This window comes from Brassica napus, chromosome A2, assembly GCF_020379485.1.
Source record: "Brassica napus cultivar Da-Ae chromosome A2, Da-Ae, whole genome shotgun sequence".
NCBI lineage: Eukaryota > Viridiplantae > Streptophyta > Magnoliopsida > Brassicales > Brassicaceae > Brassica > Brassica napus.
In genome coordinates this window covers 25,650,056-25,664,123 of record NC_063435.1, presented here as the reverse complement: position 1 = coordinate 25,664,123, position 14,068 = coordinate 25,650,056, and the positions used below count along the sequence as shown (strand labels likewise).

Here is a 14,068-nt window from a genome sequence, read left to right as displayed (position 1 = left end):
TCTTAATAGTATAGATTTTAGGAAGAGTAAATCGTTGAATGAGCTAAAGAATATACTTGGAATGGATTTGGCATTCTAATTTAATTTTCTGTTTTTAAATTGATAACGAAAATTAGGGGATTAGTTTAAAATAATTATATTTGTAAATAAATATTGTTATTATAATTTTTTTTTACCATACCATACTAAGTTGTGGTCAAATATATTTTAATTTTTTTGGTTTGATTAAAGTGTCGACCATTATATATTGCATTTTGTAAAGGAGGCAACATATATGTAGGTTTCATGTTGTATGTAAATATTATTATTATTATGAACATTGATTCATCTTGGTTAGTGTTTTCATTTCAGGGCATAGGGTTTGCAAGAAAAAAGAAGATGATTTCGGTGGGGTTTTAATGGTATAGGATGTTTCATCATGAAGATAATTTTGATGGGCTGAATATTCATTCATGTTTGGATTTAAAGAAAAAAAGCCTAGACTTAATCGTAGATGGGCTTAAAAACGATATGAATATGTTTAAAAAAATCGTAGGGTTGAGATTGATTTTAAAAAACTGTCGACATTTAATTTTTTAAAAGGAAGAAAAGGCAGTGGCATTTGGTTGTAAATATATTGAAAAAGCAGGGGCAGAATCCTAGGAGGGATTCTGCTTTAATAGTATAGACTAGATTTTGACCCGCGCTTTGAAAGCGCGGGATTATTTTGTTTACAAAACTTAGTTTATTATAAACTATAATTTCTATCTAAAGTTATATATTTTAAGTTTTATTTAAATAAGCGTTGGCATGTCTCTCATTTGTTTTAGATTATTTTAAAAGTTAAAAACTGAACAGAGTAATACATCGTCTATGTCTTGCTTTGGTCAAATTTTATTTTTATAATTTTTTTTGTCATAAATGATAGAGCTGGGCAACATATCAGGACCCAAAGAACTGAATCAAACCCGATCCAAAGAGTAGTACCGAACTTAAACCAAAATTGATTAATACATGATTGGGTATACAATTTAATATAGGAAGAACCAGATTCACACCCGACTCGAACAAAATATTTCGGGAACCATAAAATGCTCAAAACACCGGAAATATCTAAAAACTTGTTTTCCATCATAATTTCCAAATAAATCCAGTTTTATTTTAATTTTATATATTTACTTTTACATTATTTAAATTTATATGTTTTATATTATTTAAGTTTCGGGTTTTTAGAATTTAAGGTACATTTTAATTTTTCAATTGTTTACATAATTTAAATGGATACCCAAACCAAACCCGTAATGTTTAGAATATGATTTAAATCTATAAGCCTAAAAATCTGAAATCCGAATGGACTCAAATCAAAACCAAACGGATCCTGATTAAGATATATAAGATTATGTGTTTTATTTATTTAATAATAATATAAGATTATATGTTTAGTTTTTCTCCTAGAATATTTAAATGTTTATTTGGGTTTATATAGAAAACATTTTTAACAAAAATCAATACTAAATATATGCATCTATATATACCGGGTTTGCTGACATATTATATAATATAAACGTGTTTTAATCATTTTTTAAATAATTTAAAATTTTGTGCTATAATCATTTTTAAATAAGAATATGAGGATATAATTATTTTAGATGTTAGTGCCCAAACATATTCATTCAATAATAATGAACATAAAAAATATTCATATCTATGTATTGTTATGAAATCCTCGTTTATAGTAACAACTATAGATTCGGTAGAATCAGGTCATTAATGGCCAAAAATATGATCATTGATTTATTTACGGTTGGTGACATTTAAATATATTGATTAAATCTTTCTTTAAGCTAGATTTTAGGTTATTTAATTATTTATACTAATTAATATAGTAATGGCATTTCATTGTAAATAACTCAAAAACTAATGGCAGAATCCTAGTAGGGATTCTGCTTTAATAGTATAGATACGATAAAATAAATTATGTGAAAATAGTAGTCATAAATAAACATGCAGAGTTATGTTGTGCAAAGGCTGCATGCAAGGCAAGGCTGCTAGGCACGCACATGACTCGCATAGGGAATTGCTCGCAGGTTTTAATGTCGCAAGATGACGGATTCGATCACGTGCATGTACTTACTTCTCCTTCACTTCAAGGGTAGTACATTAATTGAAAGAAAGAATCAATCGTAGAATAAATTAATCAAGAGTTACCAGCGTTGAGTTGGCCTAGTGGTAAAGGGGCTGCGGCTGTAACTTCCGCCACTTGGGTTCAACTCACGGTGGAAGAGACTATTTACAATGTTTAGATTCCCGGCAAAGAAGTGAAAACACCTTTTTTTAGACCAAAAAAAAAAATTAATCAATAGTGACATTTTAACATTTTCTTCACAAATTTAGAAATGATTGAAATATATTTACATTCTTAATTAATACGTATATTTAATTAATAATATTTGAGATAAATAAAATTATTTATAAAATTAATATATTTTACAATTGATATTAAGGTTAAACTAAATATAAATTATATTAAAATTATAAAATAATATTTTTATTTAACAAGAAAAATGTCAAAAAAAAATTTGAAAAAGAAGAGTATAAAACATCCAAGTGTATTTTATTTTTGACAAAGAACATCCAAGTGTACTTTTGTACTCGAATTGATCTCACATAGATTTCATAAAACGAAAAAAAAAACTGATTTGTCTGATGTTTATCTTCTGTTACTAATTCAGGGAACAATAATTTAGCCTATAAACTTAGGTCTCAAACAATTGGTAAAATATGTTATGTTTCTTTAACCAAACATATTTTTAAAATGATAAAAAGCTTTTTAATTATAAGATCATTTATATATAATTAAGATTTTTTAACTTCGAATTCGAGTCGAAATTTGATTTGACTATTTCCTTCACACTAGTCAAAAAGTCGTGTCACCAAAACCAAAGTTTTCGCGAAAATATGCCACGAACTGACGGTGACATAACGGTGATATTAGTATAGATCACGAAAGTACATTTTTTTTTTGCTTAAAAAAAATACATGTTATAATGTTTAATACTTTAATATAAAAAAAACATGGTCTAATACTGTATAATAAGACAGCTGAAGTTCCGAGAAGCCAGTTGGCTTCGCTCTCTCTTTCTGTTTCTATAAATACCCGCCTACTACCGCATCGGATCAGTGAAGTGTGAATGAAGCCTATAAAAGAAAGCATAACAAAAAAAAACATTAGAAAAACAAAAAGAAAGTACAGGTTTCTGGTTTTAATATTGCTGCACGAACATATAACCTCTTGAAAACACAGAGTCAGAGAAACAAGCTGCGGTCGTTTCGTTTAGGTCAAGGGGTCATATTAGTCTCTCTTACTCTCCTTTCTCTTTGGAACAAAGGAGAAAATGGGTCAATCAGAGGAGAAAGAGACTGGGAAGAAGACGGTGAAGAGTTTGAGAAGCGTAAGATCGATATTTATGCACGCTGACTGTGTAGATTGGTTGCTGATGGGATTAGGGTTTATTGGAGCCGTCGGTGATGGTTTCACAACGCCTCTTGTTCTTCTGATCACCAGCAAGCTTATGAACAATCTTGGTGGTTCCTATTTAAACACAGAAACATTCATGCAAAACATCTCCAAGGTAAAGTTTGTTCAAAAAAAAAAAACATCTCCAAGGTCCTCTCAATTCTCTCTCTTATAAATACTTGATTTTCTCATAAGATCTTATGATAACAAGTTTTTTTGTGGGGTTTCTAATGCTTGAATGTCTAGAATCCGTTAATATTTTATTTGAGAAAATCAAGAAAATTACAAATTGCATGTAGATGAGATATACAGTAGGTTAAACATATAACAACCAGATTGACTCCTCCAAGTCATTTTTAAACAGCTTACGATTTAGACTTCAGTCTATGACACATGCACTTCTAAATTTATTGTATGTGTCTGGATAAGGAAATATGACTAATGTTTATTGTTTTTTTTTGTAACCAACAGAACTCTGTAATTTTGCTTTATGTGGCTTGTGGATCTTGGGTGGTCTGTTTCCTTGGTAAGTGTTTTTAAATAATGTTTCTTTTCCTTTTCAGTAGAGTTGACCAAAATTAGATTAACCAATTAGTATTTGAATGATTACCAAAAACACAATACAGAAGGATATTGTTGGACAAGAACAGGGGAGAGGCAAACAGCAAGAATGAGAAAAAAGTATTTAAGAGCAGTATTAAGACAGGATGTGGGGTACTTTGATCTTCATGCCACAAGCACTTCTGATGTTATCACAAGTGTCTCTAGTGACAGCTTCCTCATCCAAGACGTGCTTAGTGAAAAGGTCTCACTTTTCTATCTTTCATTTTAATTAGTTTTCAATTTTATAAACCGATTTTTTAGAACATCAATATTGTTACTAAAAAGAATATAAAGGAAGAAAGAAAGCCTATGAAAGACTCTTTAGCATTTTTGTGAGAATTTTTCTAAACACTTGTCAGTATTTTAGTAGCTAATATTTTTTTACTGTTATAATATATTGTTAAAATCTCTGTGAATCTCCCACCAATTCTATGCTCTTATGATTTCGGTTTGGTGCAGTTACCGAATTTTTTGGTGAGCGCATCAACGTTCATCGGAAGCTACATAGTCGGCTTTATTTTGTTATGGAAACTCGCCTTAGTTGGCTTACCATTCGTTGTCCTATTAGTGATCCCGGGACTTATGTACGGCCAAGCCCTCATAAGTATTTCAACGAAGATACGTGAAGAGTACAATGAAGCTGGCTTTGTAGCTGAGCAGGCCATATCTTCTGTGCGAACTGTCTATGCGTTTTCAGGGGAGAGGAAGACGATATCAAAGTTTTCAACTGCACTTCAAGGCTCGGTGAAGCTAGGGATTAGACAAGGGCTTGCTAAAGGAATCACCATTGGAAGCAATGGAATCACTTTCGCAATGTGGGGGTTTATGTCTTGGTATGGAAGCCGGATGGTCATGTACCATGGTGCTCAAGGTGGTACGGTGTTTGCAGTTGCCGCCGCTGTTGCCATCGGTGGCGTGTAAGTATATATAACTAGAAAGTGAACACACGTGGGTTGTGCGTGAAACAATGAGATATGCAAAACGATTTTAGCAGTTACACTATAAGAATCATACACCTATACGGTATTATAAAATTATCTTTATCTATATTTTAGCTTTATATACGTAACTTTTTCATATTATTAATATAAATGTTTTGAAACTATTTGCTTAAGATATGCCCTTAATTGTTTTCAGTAACCAATTAAATTTTGTTAGTTTTTTATATTTCGTTGAATTAGCCAATTACTAACCATTTCTGATAGTTTTAACGTGTATTTAGAAATTATTTTAATCCATATTTTCAACTATTTATGGTAAAAACTATAGTTGCAAAGTATAATGATATTGATCTTACAAAACATTAAGAAAATATTTGTTGGTCTTTGGGAAACTGTATCATGTTGTTGATCTTTGGTATCTCTGTTGATATTTCAGATCACTTGGTGGTGGTTTGTCTAATCTGAAATACTTCTTTGAAGCCGCTTCAGTTGGGGAGCGAATCATAGAAGTGATAAACAAAGTTCCCAAGATTGATTCAGACAATCCGGAAGGGCAAAAGCTGGAGAACATTAAAGGAGAGGTTGAGTTTAAGCATGTAAAGTTTGTGTATCCATCGAGACCTGAAACATCAATATTTGACGATTTTTGTCTAAGAGTTCCGTCTGGGAAAACTGTGGCTTTGGTAGGAGGAAGCGGGTCGGGAAAATCAACTGTGATATCTCTTTTGCAGAGGTTTTATAACCCGGTCGCCGGAGAGATTCTTATAGATGGTGTATCCATTGATAAGTTGCAAGTGAAGTGGGTAAGGTCGCAAATGGGTTTAGTTAGCCAAGAGCCTGCACTTTTTGCCACGTCCATAAAGGAGAACATATTGTTTGGTAAGGAGGATGCATCCCTTGATGATGTTGTGGAAGCTGCCAAGGCCTCTAATGCTCATAATTTCATTTCTGAATTACCAAATGGGTACGAAACTCAGGTTAGGTTTTAATTTTACATACTTTAGCACTCATTGTATTTGAATTTGACCCGCTCAGAAGAGCTATGTATTGCATATTTTTAGTAGTTTTATTAGAGATTATGGAAACTATAGAAAATTTAGAAAATAATTTAATAAAAAAATATTTTCAATAATTTAGAGATCATGATAGGGTTATGTATATTATTTCTTAAAGATTCTGCGGCTATAAGCCAAGACCGGCCCTGTTTATTCGGAGGTTGATATAGTTTTGTGTAAACAAATAGGTGGGGGAGAGAGGAGTGAAAATGTCAGGAGGACAAAAGCAGAGAATTGCAATTGCACGTGCAATAATCAAATCACCAACAATTCTCCTTCTAGATGAGGCAACAAGCGCATTGGACTCTGAATCCGAAAGAGTAGTCCAAGAAGCCTTAGAGAATGCATCAATTGGTCGTACAACTATCCTTATTGCCCACCGTCTCTCCACCATTCGTAATGCTGACATTATCTCTGTGGTCCAAAACGGCCATGTTGTTGAGACTGGATCGCACGATGAGCTAATGGAGAACTTAGATGGTCAATATGCTTCACTAGTCCGTTTACAACAGATTGAAAAAAATGACTCAGATGTCAACATGAGTGTCAATGTGCTAATGGGTCCAGTCTCGGATCCTAGCAAAGATTTGAGAAGTAGATCAAGAGTCTCGACTCTTAGCCGGTCAAGCTCTGCCAACTCCATTTCAGGTTTACACACTCTGAAGAATCTGTCTGGAGATGATAAGCCGCCTTTACCATCGTTTAAGAGACTCTTTGCTATGAACTTACCGGAATGGAAACAGGCGTTATATGGTTGCGTAAGTGCAACCTTGTTTGGTGCCATACAGCCGGCGTACGCATATTCTTTGGGGTCGATGGTATCAGTATATTTTTTGAAAAGCCACGACGAGATCAAGGAGAAAACGATGATCTACGCATTATCTTTTGTCGGCTTAGCCGTGCTTTCTTTACTGATCAATATCAGCCAACACTACAATTTTGCATGCATGGGCGAATATTTGACTAAGCGTATCCGAGAACGTATGCTCTCTAAGGTGCTAACCTTTGAAGTCGGTTGGTTCGATCGTGATGAGAACTCAAGCGGTGCCATTTGTTCTAGACTTGCAAAAGATGCTAATGTGGTACGCACATGAATTTTTAAGATTAGTAACAAACAATGTCATAACGTCTCTTGATCTTTATAATAACTTCTTTTATAATAGGTGAGATCGTTGGTAGGTGACCGGATGGCTTTATTGGTACAAACCATATCAGCTGTAACCATTGCATGCACAATGGGTTTGGTCATTGCTTGGAGGTTAGCCCTAGTGATGATCGCGGTGCAGCCGGTGATTATTGTTTGCTTCTACACTCGACTTGTTCTACTCAAGAACATGTCGAAAAAAGCAATCAAGACTCAGGACGAGAGTAGTAAACTAGCCGCCGAGGCTGTTTCAAACGTCCGGACCATCACAGCCTTTTCATCACAAGAACGTATCATGAATATGTTGGAGAAGGCTCAAGAAACCCCGCGGAGAGAAAGCATACGTCAGTCGTGGTTTGCGGGGATTGGGCTTGCCATGTCGCAGAGCCTCACGTCATGCACGTGGGCGCTAGACTTTTGGTATGGTGGTAAGTTGATAGATGGTGGATACATCACAGCGAAAGCTTTGTTCGAAACGTTTATGATCTTGGTTAGTACTGGTCGGGTTATTGCCGATGCTGGAAGCATGACAACTGATCTAGCCAAAGGTTCGGACGCGGTCGGGTCGGTTTTCGCAGTGTTGGACCGGTACACATCGATTGATCCAGAAGATCCAGATGGATATGAACCGGAAAGAATAACCGGTCGGGTCGAGTTTCTCAACGTGGACTTCTCTTATCCAACTAGACCGGATGTAACGATATTCAGCGGCTTCTCTATTAATATCGACGCAGCAAAGTCGACTGCGATAGTTGGTCCAAGCGGGTCGGGTAAATCCACGGTAATCGGGTTGATCGAACGGTTTTACGACCCGGTTAATGGTGTTGTGAGAATCGACGGTCGAGATTTAAGAACGTACAATCTGAGAGCGCTTCGTCAGCACATAGCTTTGGTTAGCCAAGAGCCAACGTTGTTCGCGGGAACGATACGAGAAAACATCATATACGGAAGAGCGTCGGATAAGATCGACGAAGCAGAGATCATCGAGGCTGCAAGAGCAGCGAACGCTCATGATTTCATCACAGCATTATCGGACGGTTACGACACATACTGCGGGAACAGAGGAGTACAGTTATCCGGTGGTCAGAAACAGAGGATTGCTATCGCTAGAGCGGTGTTGAAGAACCCGTCAGTGTTGCTCCTTGATGAAGCAACGAGTGCTTTGGATAGCCAGTCGGAGCGTGTGGTGCAAGACGCACTCGAGCGCGTGATGGTTGGAAGGACGAGCATTGTTATTGCACATAGACTGAGCACGATACAGAACTGCGACATGATTGCTGTTCTAGAGAAAGGGAAACTCGTGGAACGTGGGACCCATTCATCCTTGCTGGCAATGGGGCCGACAGGTGTTTACTACTCATTGGTTAGTCTCCAGAGAACTTCTTGTTGAATAAAAAGTTTGGAGAATTTGTTTTTTCAAACATTAAAACAAATATGTGTTTAAATTTGGCTTGTATGACTATAGCATAACAACATAAAAGTAACTTCAATGGAAGCTCTGAACTTAAGTTTCTCAAATGTAATATATATGAATTTTTATATATTTATTATAAATATTCAAAATTATGAGAACCTTTTTTCATAATATTTCATTTAAGAAATGTGGAATAAGGAAACATCGTCGTGGATTGCTCAGAAACTGCATCAATATCTACAGCCAAACGATGTGGAACATGTGATGAAGATTAAATTGTCTCAATTTGCTTCAGAAGATGACTAGTTTAGCCTTTTACAAAAGATACTAAGTACGGTCAAATCAGGATATTAGGCAGCTACTCATTATTATCATACGATGGAGAAGATATTTTAAGACCTGAAGGCTTTTTGGAAATAAAGCTTAAAATATGGAACTTGAACATTTTACGTTTTTCAAAAAGAAATTTGAAAAAAAAATTTCAAAAAAAAATATTTATAAGAAAATTCGAATTTGAAAAAGTATAATTCGAAAACATACAAAAAATACTTTTTTTTTTATTTTTTTTTGAATTTTTTTGAATTATTTTGAAATTTTGAAATTTTGAAATTTTGAAATTTTGAAATTTTGAATTTTTATTTTTTTTTTAATTTTTTATTTAAATAATGATTTATTATATGTATGAATAACAAGGGCTTAAGAATCTTTTGCCACTTAAAAAAGAAGATATTTTTAAAAATGTCTCTTTAGTGGTGGTAAAAATGAAAAGTGGTACCATGAAAGTGGTAAACATGTAATTTCCCCTAAATTTTTAAAATTTTCTTTTTGTTTGGATTATTTTTTAAAAGGAAAACATTCTATTTTATAAATCTCTGTTTTCGTACAATTATAAAAAAAAACTATCAAATACTCTCTTATATTTTGTGTTTAGGATTTTAGAAAAGAAAAATTATTGTCATATAACCTTTTACAATTATCTTCTTTTTAGAATTGCAGAAAAATAAATTTCTATCAAATATTTATTTCTAGATACTAATAAATAATTTTAAAGTGACTATTTTTACAATCTGTCTTTTTACACATCTTTTGTTAATTAAATAGTTTTTATTATAATGTTCATCATCCAATTCTCTCTTAAAAATATTATCAAATAACTTCTTACAATTCTCTTTTAGTTATGACCTAAAAATATGATACAAATCTCTTTCGTATAAAATCTTTTATAAAAGAACAACTATCAAATTTATATATCTAGGGTATTAGGGATTTTTTACTTATTAAATGAAACATTTTGATCATTTTTCTCCTTGTGGTCTATTTTTGTGTTCAAAACTTGAAAATTGTCTATTTAAGAGAATTGCCTATATTATAATCTTAAAATTTTATTGACATATGTCGCAATTATGTTAATTAGCAATTTTGAAGAACCAAGTTTTATATAATAAGATCTACTTTCTCAGAAATTTGAATGACTGAAAAATATATTTTCTGAAAAAAAAATCCTGTAAACAATTAACACCTTATATTTACTAATCATTTACCTTGTTTGTTTTATTAGCAGCTCACAAGTGGTAGACCCCCTATATCTGAAGCACATTACATATTCAATGATTTGTAAGCCCAATTCTGACAATATATATACATAGATTTATAACTTTGTACAAGTTAAATAAATCTTATTCATATACACACAAAAAAACCCAAGACCGGTCCTCGGCAAAGCTTAATGAAACATTAATCTTAGGCCTCCAAAAAATTTTGAAAAAAATTACATAGAAAAATCCCAAAATTAATTTTTAAGCCCTCAAATCTACCAAAAAAAATTTAAGCTGAAATTTTTTAAAATCCGCCTACAGCTCCCTAAATTTTAGGACCGGCTCTAACAAAACCCTAATGCCATTGATGGAGAAACCAGACAATAGGGAGATGGATTTGCTCACAGATGGATTACCACCAATCCCTATCCTATTGACGAAGATACCAAAGATCAGTGGAACGGAATCGCTGCTAGAGGATCTGTATGCGATTATACTAGCCAAGTTACCACTAACGAGCATAATCACTTTCAAACGGGTTTGCAAGCAATGGAAATCACTCGTTGAGTCTCCTTTTTGCCGCGATCTTTATCTGTCTATGCACCAAAACTCGTATTATTCTTCTTGGTCGTTCATGTGTAGAGGTTGCGAGACAGAAACCATGGCTCACTACGGATCCGATAACTGGTGTCTTACCCGTTCTCTCGGTTCTTACATCTCGTCTTTTCTAGCCGAAAAGTTCGAGAACCGAGAAGGTAGAGTCGTGGCTTACACCGATGTTGGATTGATATTGATTTACGTTGTCACGAACCAATCTTTCTACGTGGCTAATCCTGTCTCAAGGCAATGCGTAGAGATCCTGCCTCATAATCATGCAATGGAACGTTTTTGGATATTGGGGATTGTGACTCGAACTGAGGACGAAGTCGTTTTGGGTTACAAAGTTGTTTTGTTAGAGAAGAAGAAGAACTTTACTAGTTTCTTGATATATTCATCTGAGACCGGCTCGTGGAGTCTTGAAACTGTTAGTTTTCCTTTCACTTTCATCGCTCAGGAATTTAACAATCCCATTAGCCTGAACGGAAAGCTTCACTGGCTCGCTCACAATCCGGAGTATAAAGATTTTCTTGTATCCTTCGATTTCTACCCTAGTGGAGACAAGGGTTCTGATCGATGTCGTGTTACACCTTTCCCTGACTTAGACAAAACAACTAAATTCAAAAGAGCTTGCACAACTTGTCAAGGGTTTCTCATGTATATTAACATAGTCTCTGTAGCCGAAGTTGATAAGCTGTGTGTATGGAGGCTAAAGAGCGAAGGATGGCAACTAGTATCTGAAATCTCTACTGATATTGTAACGGCTGGTTTTGATTATATTCCGTTGGGGATGAATCCTTTTGATGATAAACTAGTGTACTTTTGGAGGGGAAACATGGAGGGCCAAGATTTGTTGTCTATTAACTTACACATTGGGGAGTTTATGGTCCACGAAGAGTTGGAACGTAGCAGCGACGGTCGCGTTCTGAGTTCCGTTGGTGGTCCGAGAGAGATAGAATACATAAAGGAAACATTTTATTCCTCGTTCGTTCTCCCGAGGTGGCTGCATCCTTTCCCGAACTAGGTGCGAGTTTAAAATAAAAATAAAAAAATAATAATATATATTATGCAAAACTTAACCTGTTTCTTTCTCTTCTTGATAATTACTGTTGTTTCCTTATGCAAGATGAAGAAGTTGTCGGATGGTGTTTGCTAGAAAACTCTTATCAATGAATCTTGTAACTTATTTTACTGGCAAATTATACCCAACTGGGGAAGTTGTATGTTTTAGAGAAAACTTTCATTTGGATCGCTATTTTTAAAGTATTTTTCAAGAGAAGACCTTTAGAAGTAGGGTTAATTTGCTGAATAACTATATTAGAAAAAATATTAGTTTTGTAGTAAGAGAATAGAGAGAGGATGCGATGGTTTGTTGGTGAAATATAGTTTTTTTCAGTTATCAAATTTTCCTTAGAAGTATCGTTTAAGATTATCAACGGCATAAACTTCTGGATTCCCCCAACTTTTTGCTCGTTTCTACCAGTGTTCAGCAGTCAATAAAATTTGATAAGTTGATGATTTGTTAAAAAAATCAACATAAGAGAAAGAAAACCTTCGTATCTATATCTAGTAAAAAGAACTTGCATAGGTCAACATTTCTCTGATTGAATAAAATAAATAGCTTAGTATTATCGCTATCAGTGCACTGAAGAAAATTAGAGAAACAAGGAGTGAATAAACGGAGGAATAAGATCAAGATATTTTGGTTAAGAAAAGATGTTGTAAACTCTTGAAACCCAAAATATTATGGCTGCAACTGGAATGCTGCCATTTAGCGAAATAAAATTGTTTGGAATGCTTCTGAGTTCTGATTCCATAGAATTCCTTAAAATATTCATGAGTTACAATGAAATGTTGTTTATACCAATTTCACTTATACTATTTTGGTATTAAACAGAAAAAATTATTTTTAAAATCTATTCGATTTATTCAGGATCTAAAAATTTCTTGGATCAATGGAATGCATTATTCCATCAATAAAGTCAGTTTTTATTCCACTTCATCCATCATTCCATTTTTTTTTCTATTCCACAGACAATCAGTCATATTATTCAGCAGATTCCATGTAGAAAAAACCAGTTAGCCTATATGTTAAATAATTTTATTTTATTTTTTAATATCAAATACATAAAAAGTGGGTTGAATATAACCGGTATGTTGGTGTGATATATGCAAAAAAAAATGTAAAACAACAAAAAGTATAAAGATAACTACTAGCACACCACATATATAAACAAACTAACCATTAGTTATGGGAAAAGAAGAAATAATAAGGGGGCGACTGGTTTTTCTGCTACCACCTGCAAACGCAGCTTTTGCGGTTGGTAGCGGTTGTCGGTGGTTTGCAACAATCACTCAAATCGCTGTAAACCGCTTCAAACCGCTCTGAATCTCATAAATTCAAAAGCTGGCTCCAGCTAGCGTTTGCGGTTGCAGACCGTTGCGGGAGGGTACATTTTTTTTTTTTTTTAAACAATATATATACAAAAGTAAAAATATTTAATAAAAAATTTAAAATTGAAATTATGAAAATATTAAAATATATCTATTATATTTTAATTAATATTATAAAATTTTATAATAAAAAAATTCAATAAATTTTCAAAAATTAAAATTATAACTTTCTAAATATAAATTTTATATTTATTATAATTTTATGATTTTTGATATTTTTATAATTATATTAAATGTAAATATTGTTATTTTATTATTTGACTGTTACCGCATTTGATAGTTAACCAGTCATAAGTCACCCGTAAACGCACTAATTTTTAACCGCAGTACTAGTCGTACAAATCTCTTAAAACTGCTAGAAACCGCAACCGCCCGCACTCACAAACTTCCGCAACCGCAACCGCCGCGTTTGAACCAGTCAGGCCCTAAACCTTAATCCCGAAAACTCAAGAAATATGAAGAAGTTGAGTTTTTTCACTGAGGATAATGGGAGATTATACTTGCGAGATTACCACTAGTAACCATCACCACTTCAAAACTAGTATGCAAGCAGTCGAATTCCATCATCGAATCACCTGTTTTTCTCATCACCAAAATTCCCACTCTTCATGGTCTCTCATGTGCAGAAATCAAACGGAAGAAGTCGTGGCTCACTACAGATGCAAAGTTTGGGGACTTCAACGATCTCTTGGCTCTTATGTCTCCTCTTTCATAGCGGCGAGATTAGAGGCCAAGAAGAAAGTAACTAGACTTTGGCATCGTAAAGTATAGAGTCTTGGCTTACACCGATATAGGATTGATTCTACTCTACGTCACGACTTACCCTGCG

General features: G+C 33.9%; 2 protein-coding genes across 3 annotated transcripts; both read left to right on the top strand.

Moving 5' to 3' along the window:
- The first annotated feature begins 2,024 nt into the window (after nt 1–2,024).
- Nucleotides 2,025–8,799, top strand: LOC106369481 (ABC transporter B family member 15-like). 2 transcript variants are annotated; one of them, XM_048745025.1, is made up of 8 exons: nt 2,025–2,105; nt 3,369–3,611; nt 3,968–4,022; nt 4,123–4,301; nt 4,559–5,016; nt 5,477–6,017; nt 6,284–7,177; nt 7,259–8,799. In XM_048745025.1, the coding sequence occupies exons 1-8, from the start codon at nt 2,040–2,042 to the stop codon at nt 8,627–8,629; spliced, it is 3,807 nt and encodes a 1,268-aa protein (XP_048600982.1). In that variant the 5' UTR covers nt 2,025–2,039; the 3' UTR covers nt 8,630–8,799. The 2 variants fall into 2 exon arrangements, with proteins under 2 accessions (XP_048600982.1, XP_048600978.1); XM_048745021.1 differs by lacking the exon at nt 2,025–2,105 and having other exon boundaries at nt 2,596–3,611; nt 7,259–8,797.
- Nucleotides 8,800–9,252: 453 nt separating this feature from the next.
- Nucleotides 9,253–13,244, top strand: LOC125580507 (F-box protein At3g28330-like). Its single transcript, XM_048745028.1, has one exon. The coding sequence runs from the start codon at nt 10,547–10,549 to the stop codon at nt 11,807–11,809; it is 1,263 nt and encodes a 420-aa protein (XP_048600985.1). The 5' UTR covers nt 9,253–10,546; the 3' UTR covers nt 11,810–13,244.
- The last annotated feature ends 824 nt before the right edge of the window (nt 13,245–14,068 follow it).